Consider the following 19,994-nt stretch of genomic DNA (forward strand, 5'->3'; position numbering starts at 1 on the left):
GATCCAAAACCTAAAAAGCTTTGATGTTCCATAGTTATGGTTGCCTTAACTCCCTTATCGTGGAGAGTATTTAAGACCTCCTATATTACATCGAAGATTACATCTTCTAGACCACCTTTGAGGGATAACCTATTTTTACCCTTTCACATGTTTATACTCATAGTGAAAAATAAATAAAACAGCCTTGACTCTTCATACTTCAAACATCTACCTGTTGAATGTGGTAATTAAATTTAGACTGGGTGCCCTTGGTGCGGTTGACGGCTTCCTGACCTTGTTAATGGAGCCACTGTTTTCATGTGATCTCACAATAACTGTTGACTAGCATTGAAGTTTTTCTTTGATTCAATATCATGAACTCTGATCAGTGTTAAGATAGCAGCTTTTCTATGGCATATCATAGGTCAGCTGGCAGTCAGTGGAAATTCAGTGTTTTATCGTGGTCATGTAATGTAAGATTTATTGTGAGATTTTTGATAATATAAGTGATGTGACCCATTATATCCTTTCCATTGGTGGTGCCATGTTGGAGGGCCGAAATAGCCAGTGGGATATGTATTGATTGTTAAACCGATTTTAGACCATTGCCGTCATGGTCAATCACATAAGGTGTTTTGAAGATTACTTTTTAGTAGCCAATCTGGGTGTCCTTGAAGCCACGTTTTGACTGTGACTGTATTGGTCTGAAATTACAACTCCTTATTTCTGGTTCAGGTCATTATAGGAAAAGTGTACATAGGATCTGTGCACACGTTCATTCCATTGACAGTATGAGTACTGTACGTGAGTAGCAAAATAACAAAATAACACAATGACAGATGTTGATAGATGTATTCTTTCGGTTTGGTTTATTTCAGATGCCCAGCCAACACGTGTTTCGTCAGGGTGTTACCCAAGATTTCTTCAGGGCTATAGGACAGCTATCAAAGCGTTGATAAATACTCTCCTCCCGTTCTACTTCCGTCCCGGCTGTGGCTAAATTCGAACAGTGTTGCCAGACTGGTCTGTCACAAAAACTGGTTAGTGCCAGATAAATGGAGCGCTAATAAAACTCAACTCTCGATCTCCAGCAGCAAGTACGCCGCCGCTATTTCGTATTCCGTGTGTGCCGTGGAAGTGATTCACTCCGGATCCAGTCTGACACTTGGGGGGATAATTCTAAAGGAAGGAATCTATAACTAATCTATTTCTCCTATAGATATATCATTACCGAAGGTAAGTAACATGTTCAAATGCATCGTCGCTGGATTGTGGAGGTCTTCTGAGCGAAGGAGATCAAATGATTCTGGTTTCCAGCAGAGGCCTGCCTCCACATCAACTTGTTGAAGTACTGGTCGATTCACTTGGCACTGAAAGTCCTGCTCCCTGTCCATCAAGGGGGAACTGGTGCTGGTCCTCGCGGACAATATCCGTCATGTGGTAGTGCAATAAGCAGGTTTGAGTGGAGTCATGGCTACTGTGCCAGGAGGCACAGTAGCCATGTAACTAGCCTCTGTAACTGCCTCTGCCTCTGTAACTGTAACTGAACTGTAACTGAACTGTAACTGAACTGTAACTGAACTGAACTGTAACTGAACTGAACTGTAACTGAACTGTAACTGAACTGTAACTGAACTGAACTGTAACTGAACTGAACTGAACTGCCTCTGTAGCCTCTGTAACTGGCTGAGTTGTGAAGGCATTTCTCTGGGTGTACACCAACTAGCAGGATCTTTAAAGCCGGGGCATACAAATTCAGTTGGCGAATGGCAATTACTTGGAAGCAGTGCACGGTGTCTTCTGGCAATGGGGAAAAACTTTACTCCATCTTTTTTAGTAGGTGGCTCTTCCGCAAGGGTACTTTCTGTCTACAGTGGAGCTCTGGAATCCTGTAAGCCTACCCGCCTCTACCTCTCTTGCCCAAAGTTCTGAAAATCAGAAACAAGTTCCAGGTCATCTTCATAGCCACAGATTGGTCTACTACAGTTTGATACCCAGAACATCTGGCCTTGAGCATCTGTTCTCCGATCCGGATACTGTTTTGGGAGGATAGTCTGTCGCAGCAACATGGCAGAGTCCTATATCTAGTTGTGCAGTCTACACCTCCATGCATAGAATGAACGGTGACAGTTAACTGCTTTTGATGTTCCTCCAGTGATAGTGAATGTTAGATTGGCAGCCAGGCCACCATCCACCTAGAGCATCTATGCTGTACCCTTGAAGTTTATCTCTTGGTGTACCTCTCTGCACATATAGCCCTTGCAAATGTATCTGTCCAATGTGGTGGTGTTTGTTCTCTCTCTATGACTCTCAATGACTTGCTGTGACTACTCTTTAAAGGTTATTTGTCTGCCCTCACAGCCTTTCCATGGTGACCTATTAATCCTTAATAGTCCTCCCGAGGCTCAGCCGGGAGAGACCTATGTAGCTCGAACTGCTCTTAATTGGTTTTAAAAATACAATTGGAGAGGTACTACTTTACTTTTTAACCTGATATCGATTTTAAAACGTACTTGCACTGTTTGCACATACCTCGCACCTTCACCGCTCTCGGTTAGAAGTGCACTGCAAGGTCTTAGCGGGACTTCCGACACCGAGGCGGACATCTTGGGGGTAACAGGTCAGCGGGTCCGCTCCCATGCCCCTGACACATTTAAGCACTCTCACCTGCGAGCGCGCAGCGTGCGCACCGACTGCCTGCCAAAGGCTAACCCGTCTGCGCCCGTCCGCACTTGTAACGCGATCAGCGCCCGCCCCCCTGGACTAAACTCCATAGGTATGTCATCATCTATAAGATACTCAGGGGAAGAAATGAAAAAACTCAATCTCCCCTCTAATAACTATAAATGTACCATCTTTCACCCTGAAGCCATACGCCACAGGGACCTTCTCAGATGCACGGGCTGTAACCTTAACATACCCAATCTCAATGCCCAGCCCAGCTCTGGCAGAAGTCATACTCAACCCCCAACTAGCCAGGACGCTTCCAAATCCCCTTGGAAATTTGCTCTTTTTAATCCCAGGTCTCTTGTGAAACATAGTTCAGAAATTGCCTTCCTCATTACGGAGGAGAGAATACACACAGCATTCATTACTGAGAGATGGGCGGATATGGCCTCTGATCCCAATCTCGTCAAAGCTACTCCTCCTGAGTATTTCTGCCACACACTTAATAGACAACAGAAACACGAAGGTGGCCTTGCCATCATTGATCATCACTCTATCACTGTCTCTTTCTCTCCGGTAACTATAGAAGACTGCGAAGCACTCGAGTTTTGTCTTAAACTTTCGTACTGCTATACATGCAAAGGCACCCTCCTTTACAGAGCACCAGGCCCAAGAGGCCCTTTTCCAACACATCTCAGCAGTATTTTAGAAGGGGGGTTATGCTCTAACTCCTACACCATTCTAGGTGATTTTAATAATCTGGAATTGCCCCTGGACCCCGATACCTCTAACCTACTTGATTTCATGAAAGGTGGCAACCTGGAAAAACTGGTCAGGGGCGCCACACATTCAGCTGGCCACACTTTGGATGGCATTTTTTCATATAATCAGCAGATCTCAATAACTAATATTTTGCCACTAATCTGGTCTGATCATTCAGCTACTTTTTTTAAGCTCATCATACCGGACCGTAAAACGTTGAAACTGTCATTGAGTCACACTAAGAATAGAGCCTGGAACAAGATAAAACCTGAGGATTTATCCCAAACTCTAATAGATACCATCACTCCTATTCCCAGTACTCTAGATGAGGAAACCAGAACATACACCAAGAGGCTGGAAACGGCAGGGAACAAGCTAGCCCCTGCAAAAAATGTTTGCCATACCAGACAGCAACCCTCGGCCCCATGGTATTCGAAGGAGCTGAAGGACCAAAAGCTGGCTTGCAAACGTCTGGAGAGAATATGGAGGGGAGGTTACAGGGAAAATAATAAAACTGAATATAAAGCCGGTCTGTCATTATACAAACAACTACTTAAAGACTCGAAAAAGGAATTTTTCAGTAACAAAATTTCATCAGCCAAAAACTCCCCCAAAGAACTTTTTAAAATAGTAAAAGCTCTGGCACGTCCTCAGACACCTCCTATTGTGGCTAGTCAAGAGCTCTGCAACAACAAAGTCAATAATATTTTTTTAACCTTCTCAGACTCATCACCTGACCATGGTATTTACCTAACAGAAGGACAGCAGCCTATTAATTCAGACAAGCCCACTCTTAACCATTTTTCTGGTCTAGAGGTAGCAGATACACACAAACTCCTGGAAAAAGTTAAATCGGGTTCTCCTACTAACCCCTGCCCATGCTCAATTATAAAAATGGCAGCTAGACCTGTTGCAACACAACTGACCCATATCATCAATAGTATATATCAAGAGGGATACTTCCATATGGAATGGAAACACGCTTCTATCCTGCCTCTTCTAAAAAAAAAAAAACGAATTTGGATGCAGGGGATCCCAACAACTTAAGACCCATCTCCAGGTTACCCTTTCCCGCTAAGCTCATAGAAAGTAACCTCAATTCCCAACTCACTAAGTTTTTACAGGACTCACAGGCCCTTGACCCAACCCAGTATGGGTTCAGAGAGGCCCATAGCACTGAAACAGCGTTCCTAAAGTCCACAGACGAAATCAGAACTATTTTAGACCATTGGGGGAGAGCCGTATTGATCATGTTGGACCTATCTGCGGCTTTCGACACGGTCCACCACAAATTGTTGATGGACCGGTTGGATAAGCTAGGAATAAAAAAGAATGCGTGGAAGCTCCTTAATTCATTTCTTACACATAGAACCCAAACTGTGACACTAGAAGGTTTTGAAGCTAAATCCTTTTCCTTGCCATATGGTGTACCGCAGGGCTCGTCATTGAGTCTTACCTTGTTCAATGTTTATGTATCCTCTCTAGCCCCCCTCATCAAGAGTTTCGGGTTCTCTCTTACCTCCTATGCTGATGACACCCAAATAGTGGTGTCCTTACTACCAGAGAACATACATGAAACTGCAATAAGGCTGCAGTAGTGTATGAAAGCAGTGGACGTTTGGATGTTTCAGAACTGCCTGAAGCTTAATTCCAGTAAAACCGAGGTGGTTCTCTTTGGAAATGACTCCACCTTCTGGACCCCTAGCTGTTGGCCAGATGAGATGGGACCACTGCCAGTGCCAATCAAAAAGGTAAAGAATCTGGGCATTCTGACCGACGACAAACTTGAGTTTTAGGAATCAAATCAACCACGTGGTCTCCACTACCTCGTACACGCTTAAATTCTGCAGAGAAATCCCGCCCCTGCTGCCTAAGGAAGCACAACAAATAGTGGTCTTGGCCCTCATAATGTCTAAATTAGACTATTGTAATAGTCTTTATCTAACGGTCCATAAAGGGTCGATGAAAAAGCTACAGATGCTGCAAAATGCTGCAGCTTGACTCATAACAGCTACACCAAAACATAAATCCATCTCATCCAAAATAAAAGAACTGCACTGGCTTACTGTTAGTAAACGTACCCAATTCAAGTCCCTGTGCTTAGTTTTTAAGGCTCTCAATGGCATTGGACCAGATTTTTTACAACAACGCCTCACCTGGTACGTGCCTAAGAGAGTACTATGATCCACTGATCAAAAATTGCCTTGATTCCTCGTATAGAAAGGGCTTGCTGGGGCAGAAGGAGTTTCACGTTTAATGCAGCAAAGGCATGGAACTCTCTACCGCTAAACATCAGAAACATTCCTGACCTTTTGCCTTTCAGAAAGGCTCTAAAAGTTTTCTCTAGTTAACTGGATGTTCCCAAGCTCAGCTCACTGGAAGTCTTCTCATAGCGCCAGGACACCTTCGGGTATCAGTTTGCGCTTTATAAATACAAATAACATTAACATTAACCCAAACCCTTGGTGATGCCACAGTGGGTCTTAATTTGGTCCTCACATTCTTGATGTGCACTCCGTTTGAGCCAATGCATGGTTAACTTTTTTTTTTTCTTTTACTTTGAAACATTGTTCCTCATAAGAAAAACTTTAGTTTACTGCGTTAGTGAGTTTCAAACATTCCACCTTCTTTTCAGGCAAAGGGGTGTGCAGGAATAGAACTGCATTCCTGCCAAAGTTGTAACATGTTTTCATAATTGCACAGTCCATTATCCGTCCGGTTTTGTTTGTTCCACCTCATCTTTTGGAACGGAGGCTACATCTGTTGAATCCCAAAAGAGCTTTTAGCTTATATACTGATCACACCAAAGAACACTGGCTGGATGATGAGCTTTTTGTTGGGTTCGCGGGAGCAAGGGAATGGTTAGGCGATGCAGAAAAGAACATTTTAATGTGGATGGTCTTCTGCATAAAGACCAGTCACACACCACACACTGGCTAAGAAGCAGCCCCCAGAGGGTGTAAGGACTCTCTGTACAAGAGCCTTGCGCTGCCGTGTAGAGTGCCTGTCTTGGACATCTGTCAAGCTGCTACGTGGGTGTCTGTTTACACGTTAATGATGCACAATGTCTTAATGGTGCAGTCTGATTGGAGGGGCACCCTTACCGTTTGGTCTTGCAGGGCATTTTGGTCTAAGCCATTTCACAGACTCACCACCTTGAGAGGAACTGCTTTGGTATCTATTCACAACGTGAAAAATCTACAGTTGGAAGTATCCATCAGAAGAACAAGTTACCTCTCTTTGGTAACGTACTTTCAAGTGGATACTCAGTGTAAAAGCAGGTATCTCGCCCACCCTCCTTTTTCCCTGTTCTGTCGACTGGTCTCTTTTCCACCTAAAAAGGTCCCAAGCTAGACATTTGCATGCAATATGGCTCTTTGTCAGACGGCACAGACGTATTTCAGAAAGAAACTGACAACACGCAGGGGTGGCAGTTATATGTGGCTCCGGTGTCCCTTCCAGGGCAGGACCGAGTCGTGACAAGAGCTGCAAAGCACCATCTGCTAGCATGCAAGAGAATTACTGAGGAAAAATCTCTGGATCTAGTCTGGTGCCTAGGGATATTCTCATGTTGAGGTATCTGCAGTTAGAGTAGCCACAGGAAAGAGTGTTACCGAAGGGAAGTAACTTGTTCGTCTAACACGAAGGAGAGCGCTATCTTGTGCTGAACTCAGATGGATTCCAATGTACTCTGGCCCTAACCAGTCCACATAAACACATAAGAACCAACACCACATTTGTGGCCATTTAATACTGATTTATGTGGTTTCAGCACCCACTGTTGCCTTGGCTCCTATTCAAAAGCTTCACATATAAATGCCTTAAGACAGGTGATTTGATTGTCTTTAAGTGTTTTATAACTAATCCTTTTGCAGCGTGAATCTTTCTGGATTCACTATGCTGTCTATATTCCGCAATCTGGTGGTTTGGTCCGGAATCGTAGTCTGTTTTTTTTTTTTTTTTTTTTCCGTAGCCCAGGTGGGCGTCGACGTCCCACCATTTGGTGTACCTTCGGTGACGTCGGCATGCTTCTGGCGGAAGCTACCACCCTTGGGCGCCATCTTCAGATTCTTTTTTCCGCAGTTGGGTCTGGATCGTCGCGTGAAGCTCCAGAAGTTTTGGAGGAGAAAAGAAGGAAATACAGCAACTCTTCGACGGTAAAGACCTGAGAAGATCGGGAGAAGAGGACCATCAGAGAAGAGACGACGAAGAAAGGAAAGAACTTCAAGATCTTCGACGTCCTTGGAGGAATGCGCACACAGGGGGCCCCCTGAGCACAGACACCCTTTAAATTCTGCAAAAACTGCCACCACAAGTTCGCGCAGAAGGACCAGCACCCGGTCTGCAACCTCTGCCTGCCAATCGACCACGAGAGCAGAGACTGCAACGCCTGCTCCGTCTTCAAGCCGAAGACACTCAAGAGTTCGAGAGAGACCGAGGACAGCTCACCACACGATGCAGGGCAAGGGCCAGGCCCCGACGCTTTACGAACTGGGCCTCTCCACCGACGACGAGGACAACATCGCCGAAGGTCCAGATGACTTCACGGTCGCAGAGACCGATAAGAAAACGCCTGACAAGGTAGGAGAGTCTATGACCCCGAAAACCCCCACAGGGTCTCGAAAGTCAGAGGCAGACTCTCGAAAGTCAGAGCCCAGAGCCACGAAAGGAGCACCGGCGCCGAAAACTTCGACGACCGAAGCTGCATCCTCCGAAAAAGAGCCCAGTGGATCCTTCGAGAAGGACTCCCGGAGGCCGAAGACCAGCACAAAGCATAGGTCATCGAAGCAAGCCCCCGAAAAAGGGACTTTGACTTCGAAGGAAAAGGAGCCGAAGAAAGTTTCGACGACGACGCCGCCGAAAAGAGCAGCCGAAACGCTCGACGACGAGCAGGCCGCAGAGATGCAGAGAAAGAAAAGAAGGCTTGAGGCCGAAATGGAGAATATCCTTCAGAGAAAGGACTTCGACGAAAAAATGAAAAGTTACAGGATCCCCTCGAAGCCGGCACCGACCGTCGCTGAGGTACAGGAGCACGAGGAGTTCGATGTCGAAGAGACGCTGAAAACTCCGGACCCCTCGGAGCACGAAAAGGAAGAAGACCTCTACTACACAGAAGGGGATTACGGGGAGCAGCAGTCAAGCTACGGCTCAGGTTCCTCGACGGTCCAAGACCAGGAATGGCAGGACATCGAGGCCGAAAACCCGGTGGAGGCTCTGGAGACATACCCCTCGAGGCCTTCGCCACCGGACGACATTGGGGCATACAATGAGGTGGTCAGGAAGGCGGCAGCAGCCTATGGAGTTAAGCTGGAAGAGGAGAAGCCAAAAGCAGATTTCCTGCTGGAGACATTGCTCCCCACACAGACAAGAAGCCAGTTCTTGCCCATGCTAAAGAGTGTCACAGACCAGGGGAAGGAAGCCTTCAAGGACCCGGCTACATGCAGATCAGTAACGCCGAGGACGGAGAAGAAATACAAATTCTCCTCCCAGGACCCAGCTTACATCAAGGGATCTGTCACAGCAGACTCAATAATCGCTGCAACGGCCAGAAAAAGGGCAAACGTCCCAACAACATCTGGACCTCCACCTGACAAGGAAAGCAGGAGGATGGATCTAACTGGCAGGAAAATAGAGAGGAACGCCGTAACGCACTGGCGGATGGCGAACTCCAATGCCCTCCTGAAGAGACATTAATACCAGCATTGGGATGAGATGGGCCAATTGCTCAAGCACCTCCCGGAACAATACCGTGAGAGGGCATCAAACCTTGTGGAAGAGGGGAAAAGCATCGCTAACTCGTGCCTCAAGACAGCCTTGGATGGGGCAGAAACAGCCAGCAGACTGATGGCTAGAGGCATCACAGAGAGAAGCCAAGCCTGGCTCAGGATCTCAGGCTTCAAGGCTGAGGTTCAGAACAACATCCTGAGCACACCCTTCAACGGTGAAACACTGTTCGGAGCCCCAGTTGATGAGAAGCTCACCCAACTGAAGGACAACGAGACGGCAAGGTCCATGGGGGCCCTGCAATTCAGGGGGATGAGAAGGGGCACTCCTACACGGAGGCCTAACGGCAGGGGTGGAAGCCAGCAAGGGCAATCACACCAGGCATTCCACCAGGGACAACAGAGTGACAACCAAAGTTACCAGGGCCAGCAGAGGCAAAACTGGAACTACCAGAGCAGGGGCCAGTCCTTTCGATCAAGAGGAAATGGACGGGGCCAGAGAAGGAGAGGCGGTGAACAACCCCCCTCTAAGTGACTTCACACGGAAAAAGGTGCTCTCCCACTCGAACCCTCCGGGGGAGGAGCACGGGAAAACAAACAGGAGAGGGCTACACGGACAAGACACAAAGGAACATGTGACGCCAGTAGGAGGAAGATTGAGATTTTTTCTCCAGGAGTGGAGAAAAATAACAGACAAGTGGATACTCAACATTATGCAGTTCAGATACTGCATAGAGTTGGAAAAGAGACCACCAAACAGAAAGCCAAAGAAAAGAGAGCACTCGGGAAGAGAGCTGCGATTACTCCAAGAGGAAGCTCAAGAACTCCTCCTCAAAGCGGCCATCGAACGGGTTCCATTCAAAGAACGGAACAGGGGAGTGTACTCAAACTACTTCCTGGTGCCAAAAGTGGACAAAAGTCTAAGACCCATCCTGGACCTACGGTTCCTAAACAAATACGTAAAGACTCAAAAATTCAAGATGACGTCCCTACAAGAGGTCATCCCGCAGATAAAGGCCGGGGACTTCTTGTCCACCATAGACCTCAAAGATGCGTACCTGCACATCCCCATGAACAGGCAGCACAATCACATGCTAAGATTCACAGTGAACAAGGATCACTACCAATTCCTAAAGTCCGCACCAAGGGTGTTCACCAAATGCCTCGCGGCAGTGGCCGCACATCTAAGAAGAATGGGGATACACGTGTACCCTTACCTCGACGACTGGCTCGTAAAGGCAAGCTGTTATAGGAAATGCAAAGATCATGCAGAACAGGTCACAAGAACTCTAGCAAGCCTGGGATTCTCCATACACTGGGAAAAATGCTCAATGGAACCAGAGCAAGTGAAAATCTTCCTGGGAGCTCAAATCGACACCGTCCAATGCAGGGTGTTACCCAGCGAAAAGAGAACACTCAGCCTACTGAGGGAGAAACGTCACTACCAGAAGGGGCGAGCTCTGACAGTGAGGACTGTGAGCAAGATCTTGGGGATGATGGCGTCATGCATACACCTGGTCCCCAATGTACGCCTACAAATGAGACCACTCCAAGAGTGGCTGCAACAGCAATGGTCACAAGCTACAGGAAGTTGGGAGGATCTAGTGGTTGTAACGCACAGGGTGCAGGAAGAAATAAGGTGGTGGACCAAGGAAAGAATAACAGTAGGGAAGCCTCTTACACCACCGGACCCAACAGTGACCATCACCACAGTCGCATCCCAGAAGGGATGGGGCGCACACATGAACAGGCTCAGTGTGAGGGGTCTGTGGAGCCCTACAGATGCAGTCAGACACATCAATTACCTGGAACTGAAAACAGTGTTGCTAGCCCTCAAGGCCTTTCAGAAATACCTGTACAGCCAGAAGGTGCTGATACAAACAGACAACACGACAACGATGTTTTACATAAACAAACAGGGGGGAACTCAATCATTCCCTCTGTCAAGCTTGGCACAGGAAATCTGGAGATGGGCAATACCACTCAAAATAGACCTGCTAGCCCTACACCTGCCAGGGAAGGACAATGTAGAAGCGGATTGGCTCAGCAGGCAGACTTCAGCGTCCCACGAGTGGGAACTCAATATTCAGGAAACAGAGAGACTATTCAGGAGATGAGGCACACCAACAATAGACCTGTTTGCAACACGCCGGAATGCAAAATGCCAATACTTTGCATCCAGGCAACCAGAGGCACTATCACAGGGGAATGCCCTATGGATAAGCTGGTCAAAAACATTTGCATACGCTTTTCCCCCGATACTACTGATCCCCAGGGTTCTCAACAAATGCATGACGAGCAACATGACGCTCATCCTGGTGGTACCACAATGGGCCAGGCAGACCTGGTACTCTCAGATAATGGAGATGGCGCAGGGCCCACCCTACAAGTTCTCAAAAAGAAGAGACCTACTCTCCATGGAAAACGGAGAAGTTCTACACCCAGAGCCGGAGAGCCTCAACCTCTCAGCCTGGCTCCTGAGGACTTAGAGTTCGCACATCTAAAACTACCAGAGAGCACCCTGCGGGTGCTGCGTGAGGCAAGAAGGCCCAGCACACGCAAGTGCTATGGGGAAAAATGGAAAAGATTCACTCAATGGTGTTGCAAGAAAAAACTCCATAGAAAACTGACCAGGGAATCTACGGTGCTAAGGTACCTCACGCACCTAATTAAAGCTAAGCTAAGCTCATCCTCGCTGAGGGTGCACCTGGCAGCGATTTTGGCATACACAAGAGGAGAAACCGGGAGAAGCTTCTTTACATCCCAAGTCGTAAAAAGATTCCTGGAAGGGGCAAAAAGAATAGCGCCACCAAAGAGAATGCCGCCACCTGCCTGGAACCTAAATGTGGTACTAACGGAGCTCATGAAAGCACCTTTCGAACCCATCCACAAAGCATCACTGCAAATGCTAACAATGAAAACTGCCTTTCTAGTAGCAATCACCTCGCTACGGAGGGTGAGCGAACTGCAGGCACTCACACTGCAGGAACCCTACATCCAGATACACAGTGACAGGGTCGTGATGAGAACAGACCCACACTTCATGCCAAAGGTGGTGTCGAGGTTCCACATGAACCAGAGTATTCAGATCCCTAGCTTCTTCCAAAACCCCACTACAAGCGCTGAGAGGTTGCTCCACACTCTAGACGCAAGAAGGGCTGTGATGCACTACATTGAAAGGACGAAGGGACACAGGAAAACAAAACAGTTCTTCCTATCCTTCGCAAACAGTTATATGGGCAAACCAGTGACTAAAAACACCATAGCCCGATGGATCGCACAGACAATACAATTCTGCCACAAACAAGCGGGACAGAAGCTAACAGGAGGGGTGCAGGCCCACTCCACCAGGAAGAAAGGAGCAAGAATTGCCTTTCTGGCAACACACCAATTCAGGACATATGCCTGGCGGCAACATGGGCTTCAGTGCACACGTTCACTAAGCACTATTGCGTGGATGTACAAATGAACAAAGAAGCACAAGTAGGACAAAAGGTGCTTCAACATATATTCAACAACCAACGCTCATCTTCCACCCAGCCGCCACAAAAGTAACGAAAACCGCTACAAGATCTATGCACAGCATAGTGAATCCAGAAAGATTCACGCTGCAAAACGAATAGTTTCTTACCTGTCGGTGTAGTTTTGCAGCTTGAAGATCTTTCTGGATTCACTAGCGAACCCACCCGCCTCAGCCAGAAAGATGAGGCTGGAGAAGAAGGTGGAAACGCATAGAAAAGAAAGCAAGTTCAAGCTAACAAGATACGTGAAAAGAATTACGTTGAAAAAAGGATTAACAAACATAGCCATGGATTCACTACAAACACAGAAAAGAAAAATAAAAAAAAAGAGAGAAAAAAAGAATCCGAAGATGGCGCCCAAGGGTGGTAGCTTCCGCCGGAAGCATGCCGACGTCACCGAAGGTACACCAAATGGTGGGACGTCGACGCCCACCTGGGCTACGGAAAAGAAAAAAAAAAGACTAAGATTCCGGACCCAACCACCAGATTGCGGAATATGCACAGCATAGTGAATCCATAAAAATCTTCAAGCTGCAAAACTACACCGACAGGTAAGAAACTATTCGTTTTGAGAGAATGCACAAAATTCCCATTTAGCTATTCTTAAACATCTGTGGATTTGAAAAGTTTGTCAAACAGTCAGATACCACTCTTTTCTGTTATTTCATGTAGATGTTGTGTTAAACGCAATGCATTTTTCCAACAGGTACGCCCATCAATAAGCCACCTGTTTTAGGCTACAAGGACCTTAATCTGTTTAAGCTTTTTCGACTTGTGTATCAACACGGAGGGTGCGACAATGTAAGTATCATTTTCTGACAGTGCTCTAGTTGGGTGATTATTAACCTTTTGTATTCAGTGGAGTCCTACTTTATCAATATTTGAAGTCCGGGACCCTTGCCTAGGCAAATTCTTCTATTTGGACCGTAAATTAAAAAAAAAACAGAAACAAATGTATATCAAACACACAAATAATGAAATTGTTTATTCAATTCATAGACAAATAACTATTCAAAAATTGAAATTTTAATGGAGAGGTTGTAGTATTTCAAAATGTGGTTTTGTTTTAAAAAGATGGAGCGATATGCTAGCCTCTGACAGGGCTTTTTTAAGGATTTATCTGCTAATGTGTCATTTTCTATACTGTTGTCGACCCCCTGTGTCCGTGTCGCAAACTCAGGTTAAGAACCGCTGCTGTAGTGTCTTTCTTACCAGTTTGGGCTGGAAGCACAGTTTTTAGTTTTTAAATAAATAAAAACCCTGTTGGTTTCGTGGGGGGCAGGGGGGGGGGGGAGTCTGAAAATGCCAACTCAACAGCACATTTTTTTATAGTTTGCTATCAAAACAACAATGACTCTGGCCCCAGGTTTAGCAAATGCATGCAAGCGGTCAAATTATGGATGGACAGAAATTGTCTAAAGCTCAGACTGAGGTCTTACTGTTTGGATCCCAAGCCTCCTTCTAGACCCCTTCCTGTTGGCCGCAGGAGCTGGACCCCTTACCATCCCCCACAAAGAAGATCCGCAATGTTGGGGTCTTGATGGATGATAAACTCTTTTACAAACCATGTCAATGTGGTAACCTCCTCTGCTTTTTTTGTATCTTGAGGACCAGTCAAAAGATCCTACCTCTTATTCCAACCCACCTTAAAAAGTCTAGTGACATCTTATTATGAATAAATTGGACTATTAAAATTGTCTATTTCTCACTGCCAACCAATATGTACTAAACAAATTGCAAACTTCACAAAACGTAGCGGGCAAGCTTTTTTTTTTTTTTTTTAGGAGCCCCAAATATCATTCAGTAGCGAACGCCATTAGACAATTGCATTGGCTCCCTATCAGACACAGAATAACATTCAAAGTACTTTGCATCGCTTATAAAGCATTGCACAGACTGGGTCCATTCTCTTTACAACAGAGTTTCATACCTTAAACTCCAAGTAGAACCTTCCGCTGAGCTTCTGCTAAACTAACAGAATCTTCCAGGTTTAAACAGGTAACCTGGGGAGGAAAGAGCATTGTACTTGTAGCCACAAAAGCTTGTAATATACTTCCGCTGCATATTGTGGTGGCTCCCAACGTACTAGGCTTCAGGAAGTTATTGAAATCCAGATTATTCAACTCTCTGTAGCCCTCTTCTGGCCCGATCGTTTACACAGTTTTTTGAGCCAGCGCCAAGACGTCCCTGGGTATTAAAGAGCTTTAGAAAATGATATAACAATGTTTTAAAATAATGCGAATTGTCAAAGGTGAGAATTTTGCTTTTAAAAGGAACAGAATCTTTAAATAACTTCTTGAAAGAAAAGGTTATTCTTTATTTTTACTATTAGCTTCTTTACACGGAATATGTCATTGGGTAGACTGACCCAGAAATTATTTGCGTGTTTCATAAAAACGATATTTGTTTATATGCATTGGGTACGGTCATACTGTTTCTACAAGAAACCATGTCAACTAAATGATACTAAATAACTCAGTTAGTTTATATGGGTACACCTTGGAGATATAGTCTATTGTCCTTTGCTTGGTGATAGAAGACTGACCGAGATTGCAAACCTAGAATACTTACACAGATTATATAAGACACCCTGCTCTTTTACAGCACAGAATTGGAGGGGGGGGGAGTCAGAATGGATGTCTATTTTGAGGAAGGTAGAGTGGGATAGATTTGGGTATTGTCTGCAATGGTCTTTAACTGAGCTTTATAATGCTTTTGACTAATGAACTTATTGCACACATTGCAGCTTTAAAAACCTTGACGAGGTTATCCTGATATATATAAAATATATATACTTTTTTAAAATAAGTTTGGATTTCAGTTTGGGAGAGTACTTGTGCCATGTACTCCATAAAACAGCTTCATCCTCCCTGCTCCCTAGCTTCCATTAAAAGTGTTACTGATGAGCTGAATACGTTTTTATCCAGTATTAGGGGTGTCTTTCATAGATTCACATGCCTGAATCATTCTCCATCGTCGGAATGGGAGTCCCCGGTATATAAATAAAGTAATGTCCCATAGACATTAGTAACCTATCCCTGTCCTTTTGTAGAAAGGACCAAACTCTAGAAAAGAGCTAATCAGCTGTCACCTCCCTCTAGAATCCTTCTGGAAGGAGCCTCAGTCACTCAGATTTTCTACCGCACGTTGTGCTAAAGGAGTCTCCTCTGAGCTCTGCTCCGGTTTTTCTTCACAACTGGTTTCCAGTGTTGTTTGGTATTTTATTCTGTTCCATCTGTGATTGCTGATATCATCATGGCTGAAACACCAAAAAAGGGTCTTTTTAGGTCCTGTGGAAAGAAAAGGCTGCATATAGGTGACCAACATCAAGACTGTCTGAGGTTGCTGTACCTAAATATACAGTAAACAACCTCACACTGCACCCTTTTAACAATACCAGCCGAGGGCTTAATACATTTTTATTTTTCCACACCCTACGAGCCAGGTATTTTTTAAACTATCACGTTTCACCACTCACACTTAACCACTCTCCACACACCGACACATAGTACATCTGAAGTGCTCCTACGCAGCCGTTAGTCGTAGCACACCGCATTCCGTAGAGGGGTGCGAAGACCCCAATGATGGTAGAATGACACCAAGGGGCCTGTTGGTGTGTGAGGGGTATTCTAACAACACGCTGTGCTCCCCACCACTGTAGGGAACAGCATCACTACCAGAGTGGATTCTATTTTGTTTATGTGAATCATCTGGGGAGAACGAATCCACTTTTCTCTCCCTCCCTCCTTTGTTACAAATATGTAATTTAAGAATAAGCATACCAATTCAGTATTCAAGACCTGATCAAATCAACAATTGCTCAAACATTTGAGGTGTACTGCTGTTTTGTTTTGGTTTGATTGCCACTGCATTTATGTAAGCGTGAAGTTTTGTATCTCAAGTGTTCAGCAAAGAGCTATTTTGGGTTTTAGTTTAGGTTTGTAATCCCATTTGGTAAGAGTCAAGTCATGAGTGGATTTGGAATGAGCTCTGTGGAGGGTAGATGAGAAGAATTTCAGTCTTTAGAGGGTTAGGCTCTGGATTGTGAAAACTCATCCACAACTAAGGACCTATATTTTGTAGTGGGCTCCACCCATTATCAGTTTATGGCCCTTCTATTTGGGCTAATATCAGCCCATTGTATTTTCACAAAGGTCATGCTGATGGTTGTGGTGAGTCTTCACAGGTTGAGGATTTGTCTATTGCTATACTTTGATGATTGCCAGCTGAAGATGGCTTGCTGTAGCTGTCCAACTATGTTCAGATCACGAGCACAGTGCTCTTTGACCTGGGATTTGCAATCCAATTCCCCAAGCCTTACCTCTAGCTCCCTCAGCTGCGCTACCATAAAGAGGAGATGCATGGCACTGTGTATCAGACGGGCTTACCTCTTCCCCAACGAGCCAGAGATGTTGAGTTTATGATCCTGACATTTCGGGTGGAAGTTATCCTATCGGCAGCAACAGTCCTATGCTCGCTGCTTGCATTTTGCTGGTTCCCCGTGCTTGGTGGCACATGCAGGCACTTAAATTACGTTTGTATTTTCAGTGTGTTCAGCACTGGGTGGGGAAGTGGAGTAGAGGTGTTCTAACCAGTGCTTAATTTGCCAAACAATTAGTGCTGGGTTCAACGTTTTGGTCCGAAGCCCACAGCCCACTATGAATATTTGGGGTGCCTACTACCAAGGTTGATAGTCTGGATTCCACCTGATGCCTCTTTCATCCACCACAAGACCCCATGTTCCTTTATCTCACTGTTACAGGTTATTTTTTAATCCCTGCTCTCCTTTTGGCACTGTTTTTCTATCAGTCTCTAGGGACAAATGAAGTGTTGACTTTGAGTGGTCCCATAAAGTCTTTGTTAATAAAATCAGTCTATTCTCAAACTTCTTTTGTAGGAAAGTGCCCCTTTTTGCATTGTTGCCCCTATCATTTTGCCAGATATCTGATGCCAACTTGACTGTTTGTGCGGGAACCTGCTAACCAGGCCCCAGCACCTGTGTTCTTTCCTAAAACTGTACCTTTGTATCCTCTATTTGGCACACATTTGTGCCACCTATAAGTCTATTGTAAAAGGTACCCCTGGTACCAAGGACCTTGTGACCAGAGAAGGCCTCTGGGGGCTGCAGCATGTATTATGCCACCCTCCTAGACCTCTCACATTAACATCCCTACCCTGCCAGTGCAAACTGGGTGTTTTGGTGCAGACCAAACCATAGAGTTGGCATGGCACACATTCCTGTGTGTCATGCCAACCAAAACTGCCTGTGGCATGGGTAAGTCCTCCCTTTGGCAGGCATTATAGCCCTAAAGGCAGGGTGCAGGGGTCAGGTGAGGGCATGGCTGCAAGAGCCATATGCTCCTACAGTGTCTGTGCCATTCACAGACATTGCAAGTGCAGTGAAGCCATTTTGAGTAAATGGGCTGGGAGTTTGTCAACACAAACCCCACAGCTCCATGATGGCTTTACTGAAGTCTGGAAGTTTGGTAGCAAACATCCTCGCACATTAAACCCACACTGATGCCACTGTTTGGATTTAATGTAAAATGCACACAGAGGGCATCTTAGAGATGCCCCCTGAAAAACAACCAAGTCTGGTGTGATTTCTGACTGGCTCCCAGGCATCTGCCACCGCAAGCAGGTTTCTGGGCCCCTGGGTTGAGAGCCCTTCCCTCTCTGGGTCCGGGAACAAAGGTGTCCTGCTTCCTCCCCCAGGATGGGCATGGTCCTCTAAGAGGGAGTTTCAAAGGCCTGCTGCCTTTGTTGGCCACTCCCAGACTTGCAAAAACCGACGGGAAAACCTAGCCAGGAAGGGAGGTGTGCAAACCTTTGCCAACCCCACCCCTCGGGTGGAGGAGGCGAGGTGAAGCACACATCTCAGTCCCCACCATCGTGTGGATGGGGGCACCCCTCCAATCAGGAAGGAGATCATTCCCCCCTCCCACTGGAGGGTGGCATACTTGGTGTGGATCCCAGGGAAGGGACTCATTGGTCCCAACCTGCACACCCCGGTAAAGCCCCTAAATCTAGTATTTAGGGGCACCCTCTTCAGATTCGACGTGACAAGAACAAGACCGAAGAGCTGTGATGCAGATGAGGATGACTAGGAAAGCTGCATTGGCACCAGCCCTACTGGCCTGTCTCCTGCTCTGAACTCCTACAAGCTGAACCTGACGTGTGCTGCAGCAAGCAGCCTCCAAGATCCCAGGGGACCTGGCCTGCCTTCTAAAAGAACTCTGATCTGCCGTAGACACCGGATTTGACCAACACTAACCCAGGATTCCAGATCCAGAGAGATCCGCGAGTCCTCACCACTCTGCACCCGATGGCCACGGCCTGAGTCGGAGTGGCCCAACACCCCAGCGAGGTCCCCCCCAGCGATCCTGACCTGAGTGCCAGCGTTAGACGACCACCATCGACCACCTCCACCACACCTGCAGCCTCATCCCGAAGGGTCTCCGCGACTAGAACCAATGAGAAGAATCTGACCTGAAAACACACCCCTGCACCCACAACTCCTGAGGTGCCCGACCGATTGTGTCCTGGTGTCCAGCTACACTTCATGTTCATCCTCCATTCCTTCGTTCCCTTCACCCAGTCTTCGGGCTCCAGCCTGCAGTCCTTTTCTGTGTCCGGCATCCTCCATCGGAAAGCATTGGGCTGCCGGCATGTCCTGAGCACCCTGCACCTGGCCACCCCTGCACCGCTGGTGGTGTGGACTTGGTACCAACCTGGGACCTGCTTTGCCCTTACCTTAACCCTAGGAGCTAGGCTCCTGAGACCTTGTGGCCTGCCTGTGAGCAGTCCCCAACCAAGGTGCCCTACTGGCTAACATTGGCTCCCTGCACTTTGCACCCGGCCACCTTAGTGCCAATGGTGGTGCCCCTTGAGTGCCAACCTGAAACTTGGGGAATCCTGGTTATAACCCCCAAAACTCCAATCCTAAAACCGTTTTACTCACCTGTAAACTTAAAACTTTGTTTTCCCCAAAGGACTGAATGGTGGTTTTCTTTGAAAATTCTTTTAAGTTTTGAACTGTCTTGTACTGCACGAAAAGTAACCTATTGCCTTCACAAGAATTAGCCTGCTTACAAATGTCCTGTGTTGTTTAAACTGTTAGGAGTGTGTTTCATACCAAACTAGAACACTAATCTTAAAAGTACAGTTTACAAATTGTTTTCTCCATAGAAAAAGTAATCTGAATGTTCCTACAAAGTCAGTGTTAACTGTGTTTTAAAAAGTCACATTGTATGAAGAGTTGAACTTACCTGCTACTAGGTAAGTCTTGGTTCTAGAAATAAAACAACAAAGTAACTTTTTATGCAAGCAATTGGTCTGGATT

At 46.2% G+C, this 19,994-nt stretch overlaps 1 protein-coding gene across 1 annotated transcript in view; it reads left to right on the forward strand.

The window, feature by feature from the left end:
- The window catches only part of ARID4A (AT-rich interaction domain 4A), a 293,578-nt gene that overhangs the window by 149,919 nt on the left and 123,665 nt on the right, over positions 1-19,994 (forward strand). Inside the window, exon 13 of the mRNA XM_078660374.1 lies at positions 13,359-13,453. Within this exon, the coding sequence (XP_078516500.1) occupies positions 13,359-13,453 (95 nt within the window). The remainder of the gene's footprint in view (positions 1-13,358; positions 13,454-19,994) is intronic.

Source organism: Lissotriton helveticus, chromosome 9 (assembly GCF_964261635.1).
Source record: "Lissotriton helveticus chromosome 9, aLisHel1.1, whole genome shotgun sequence".
NCBI classification, from domain to species: domain Eukaryota; kingdom Metazoa; phylum Chordata; class Amphibia; order Caudata; family Salamandridae; genus Lissotriton; species Lissotriton helveticus.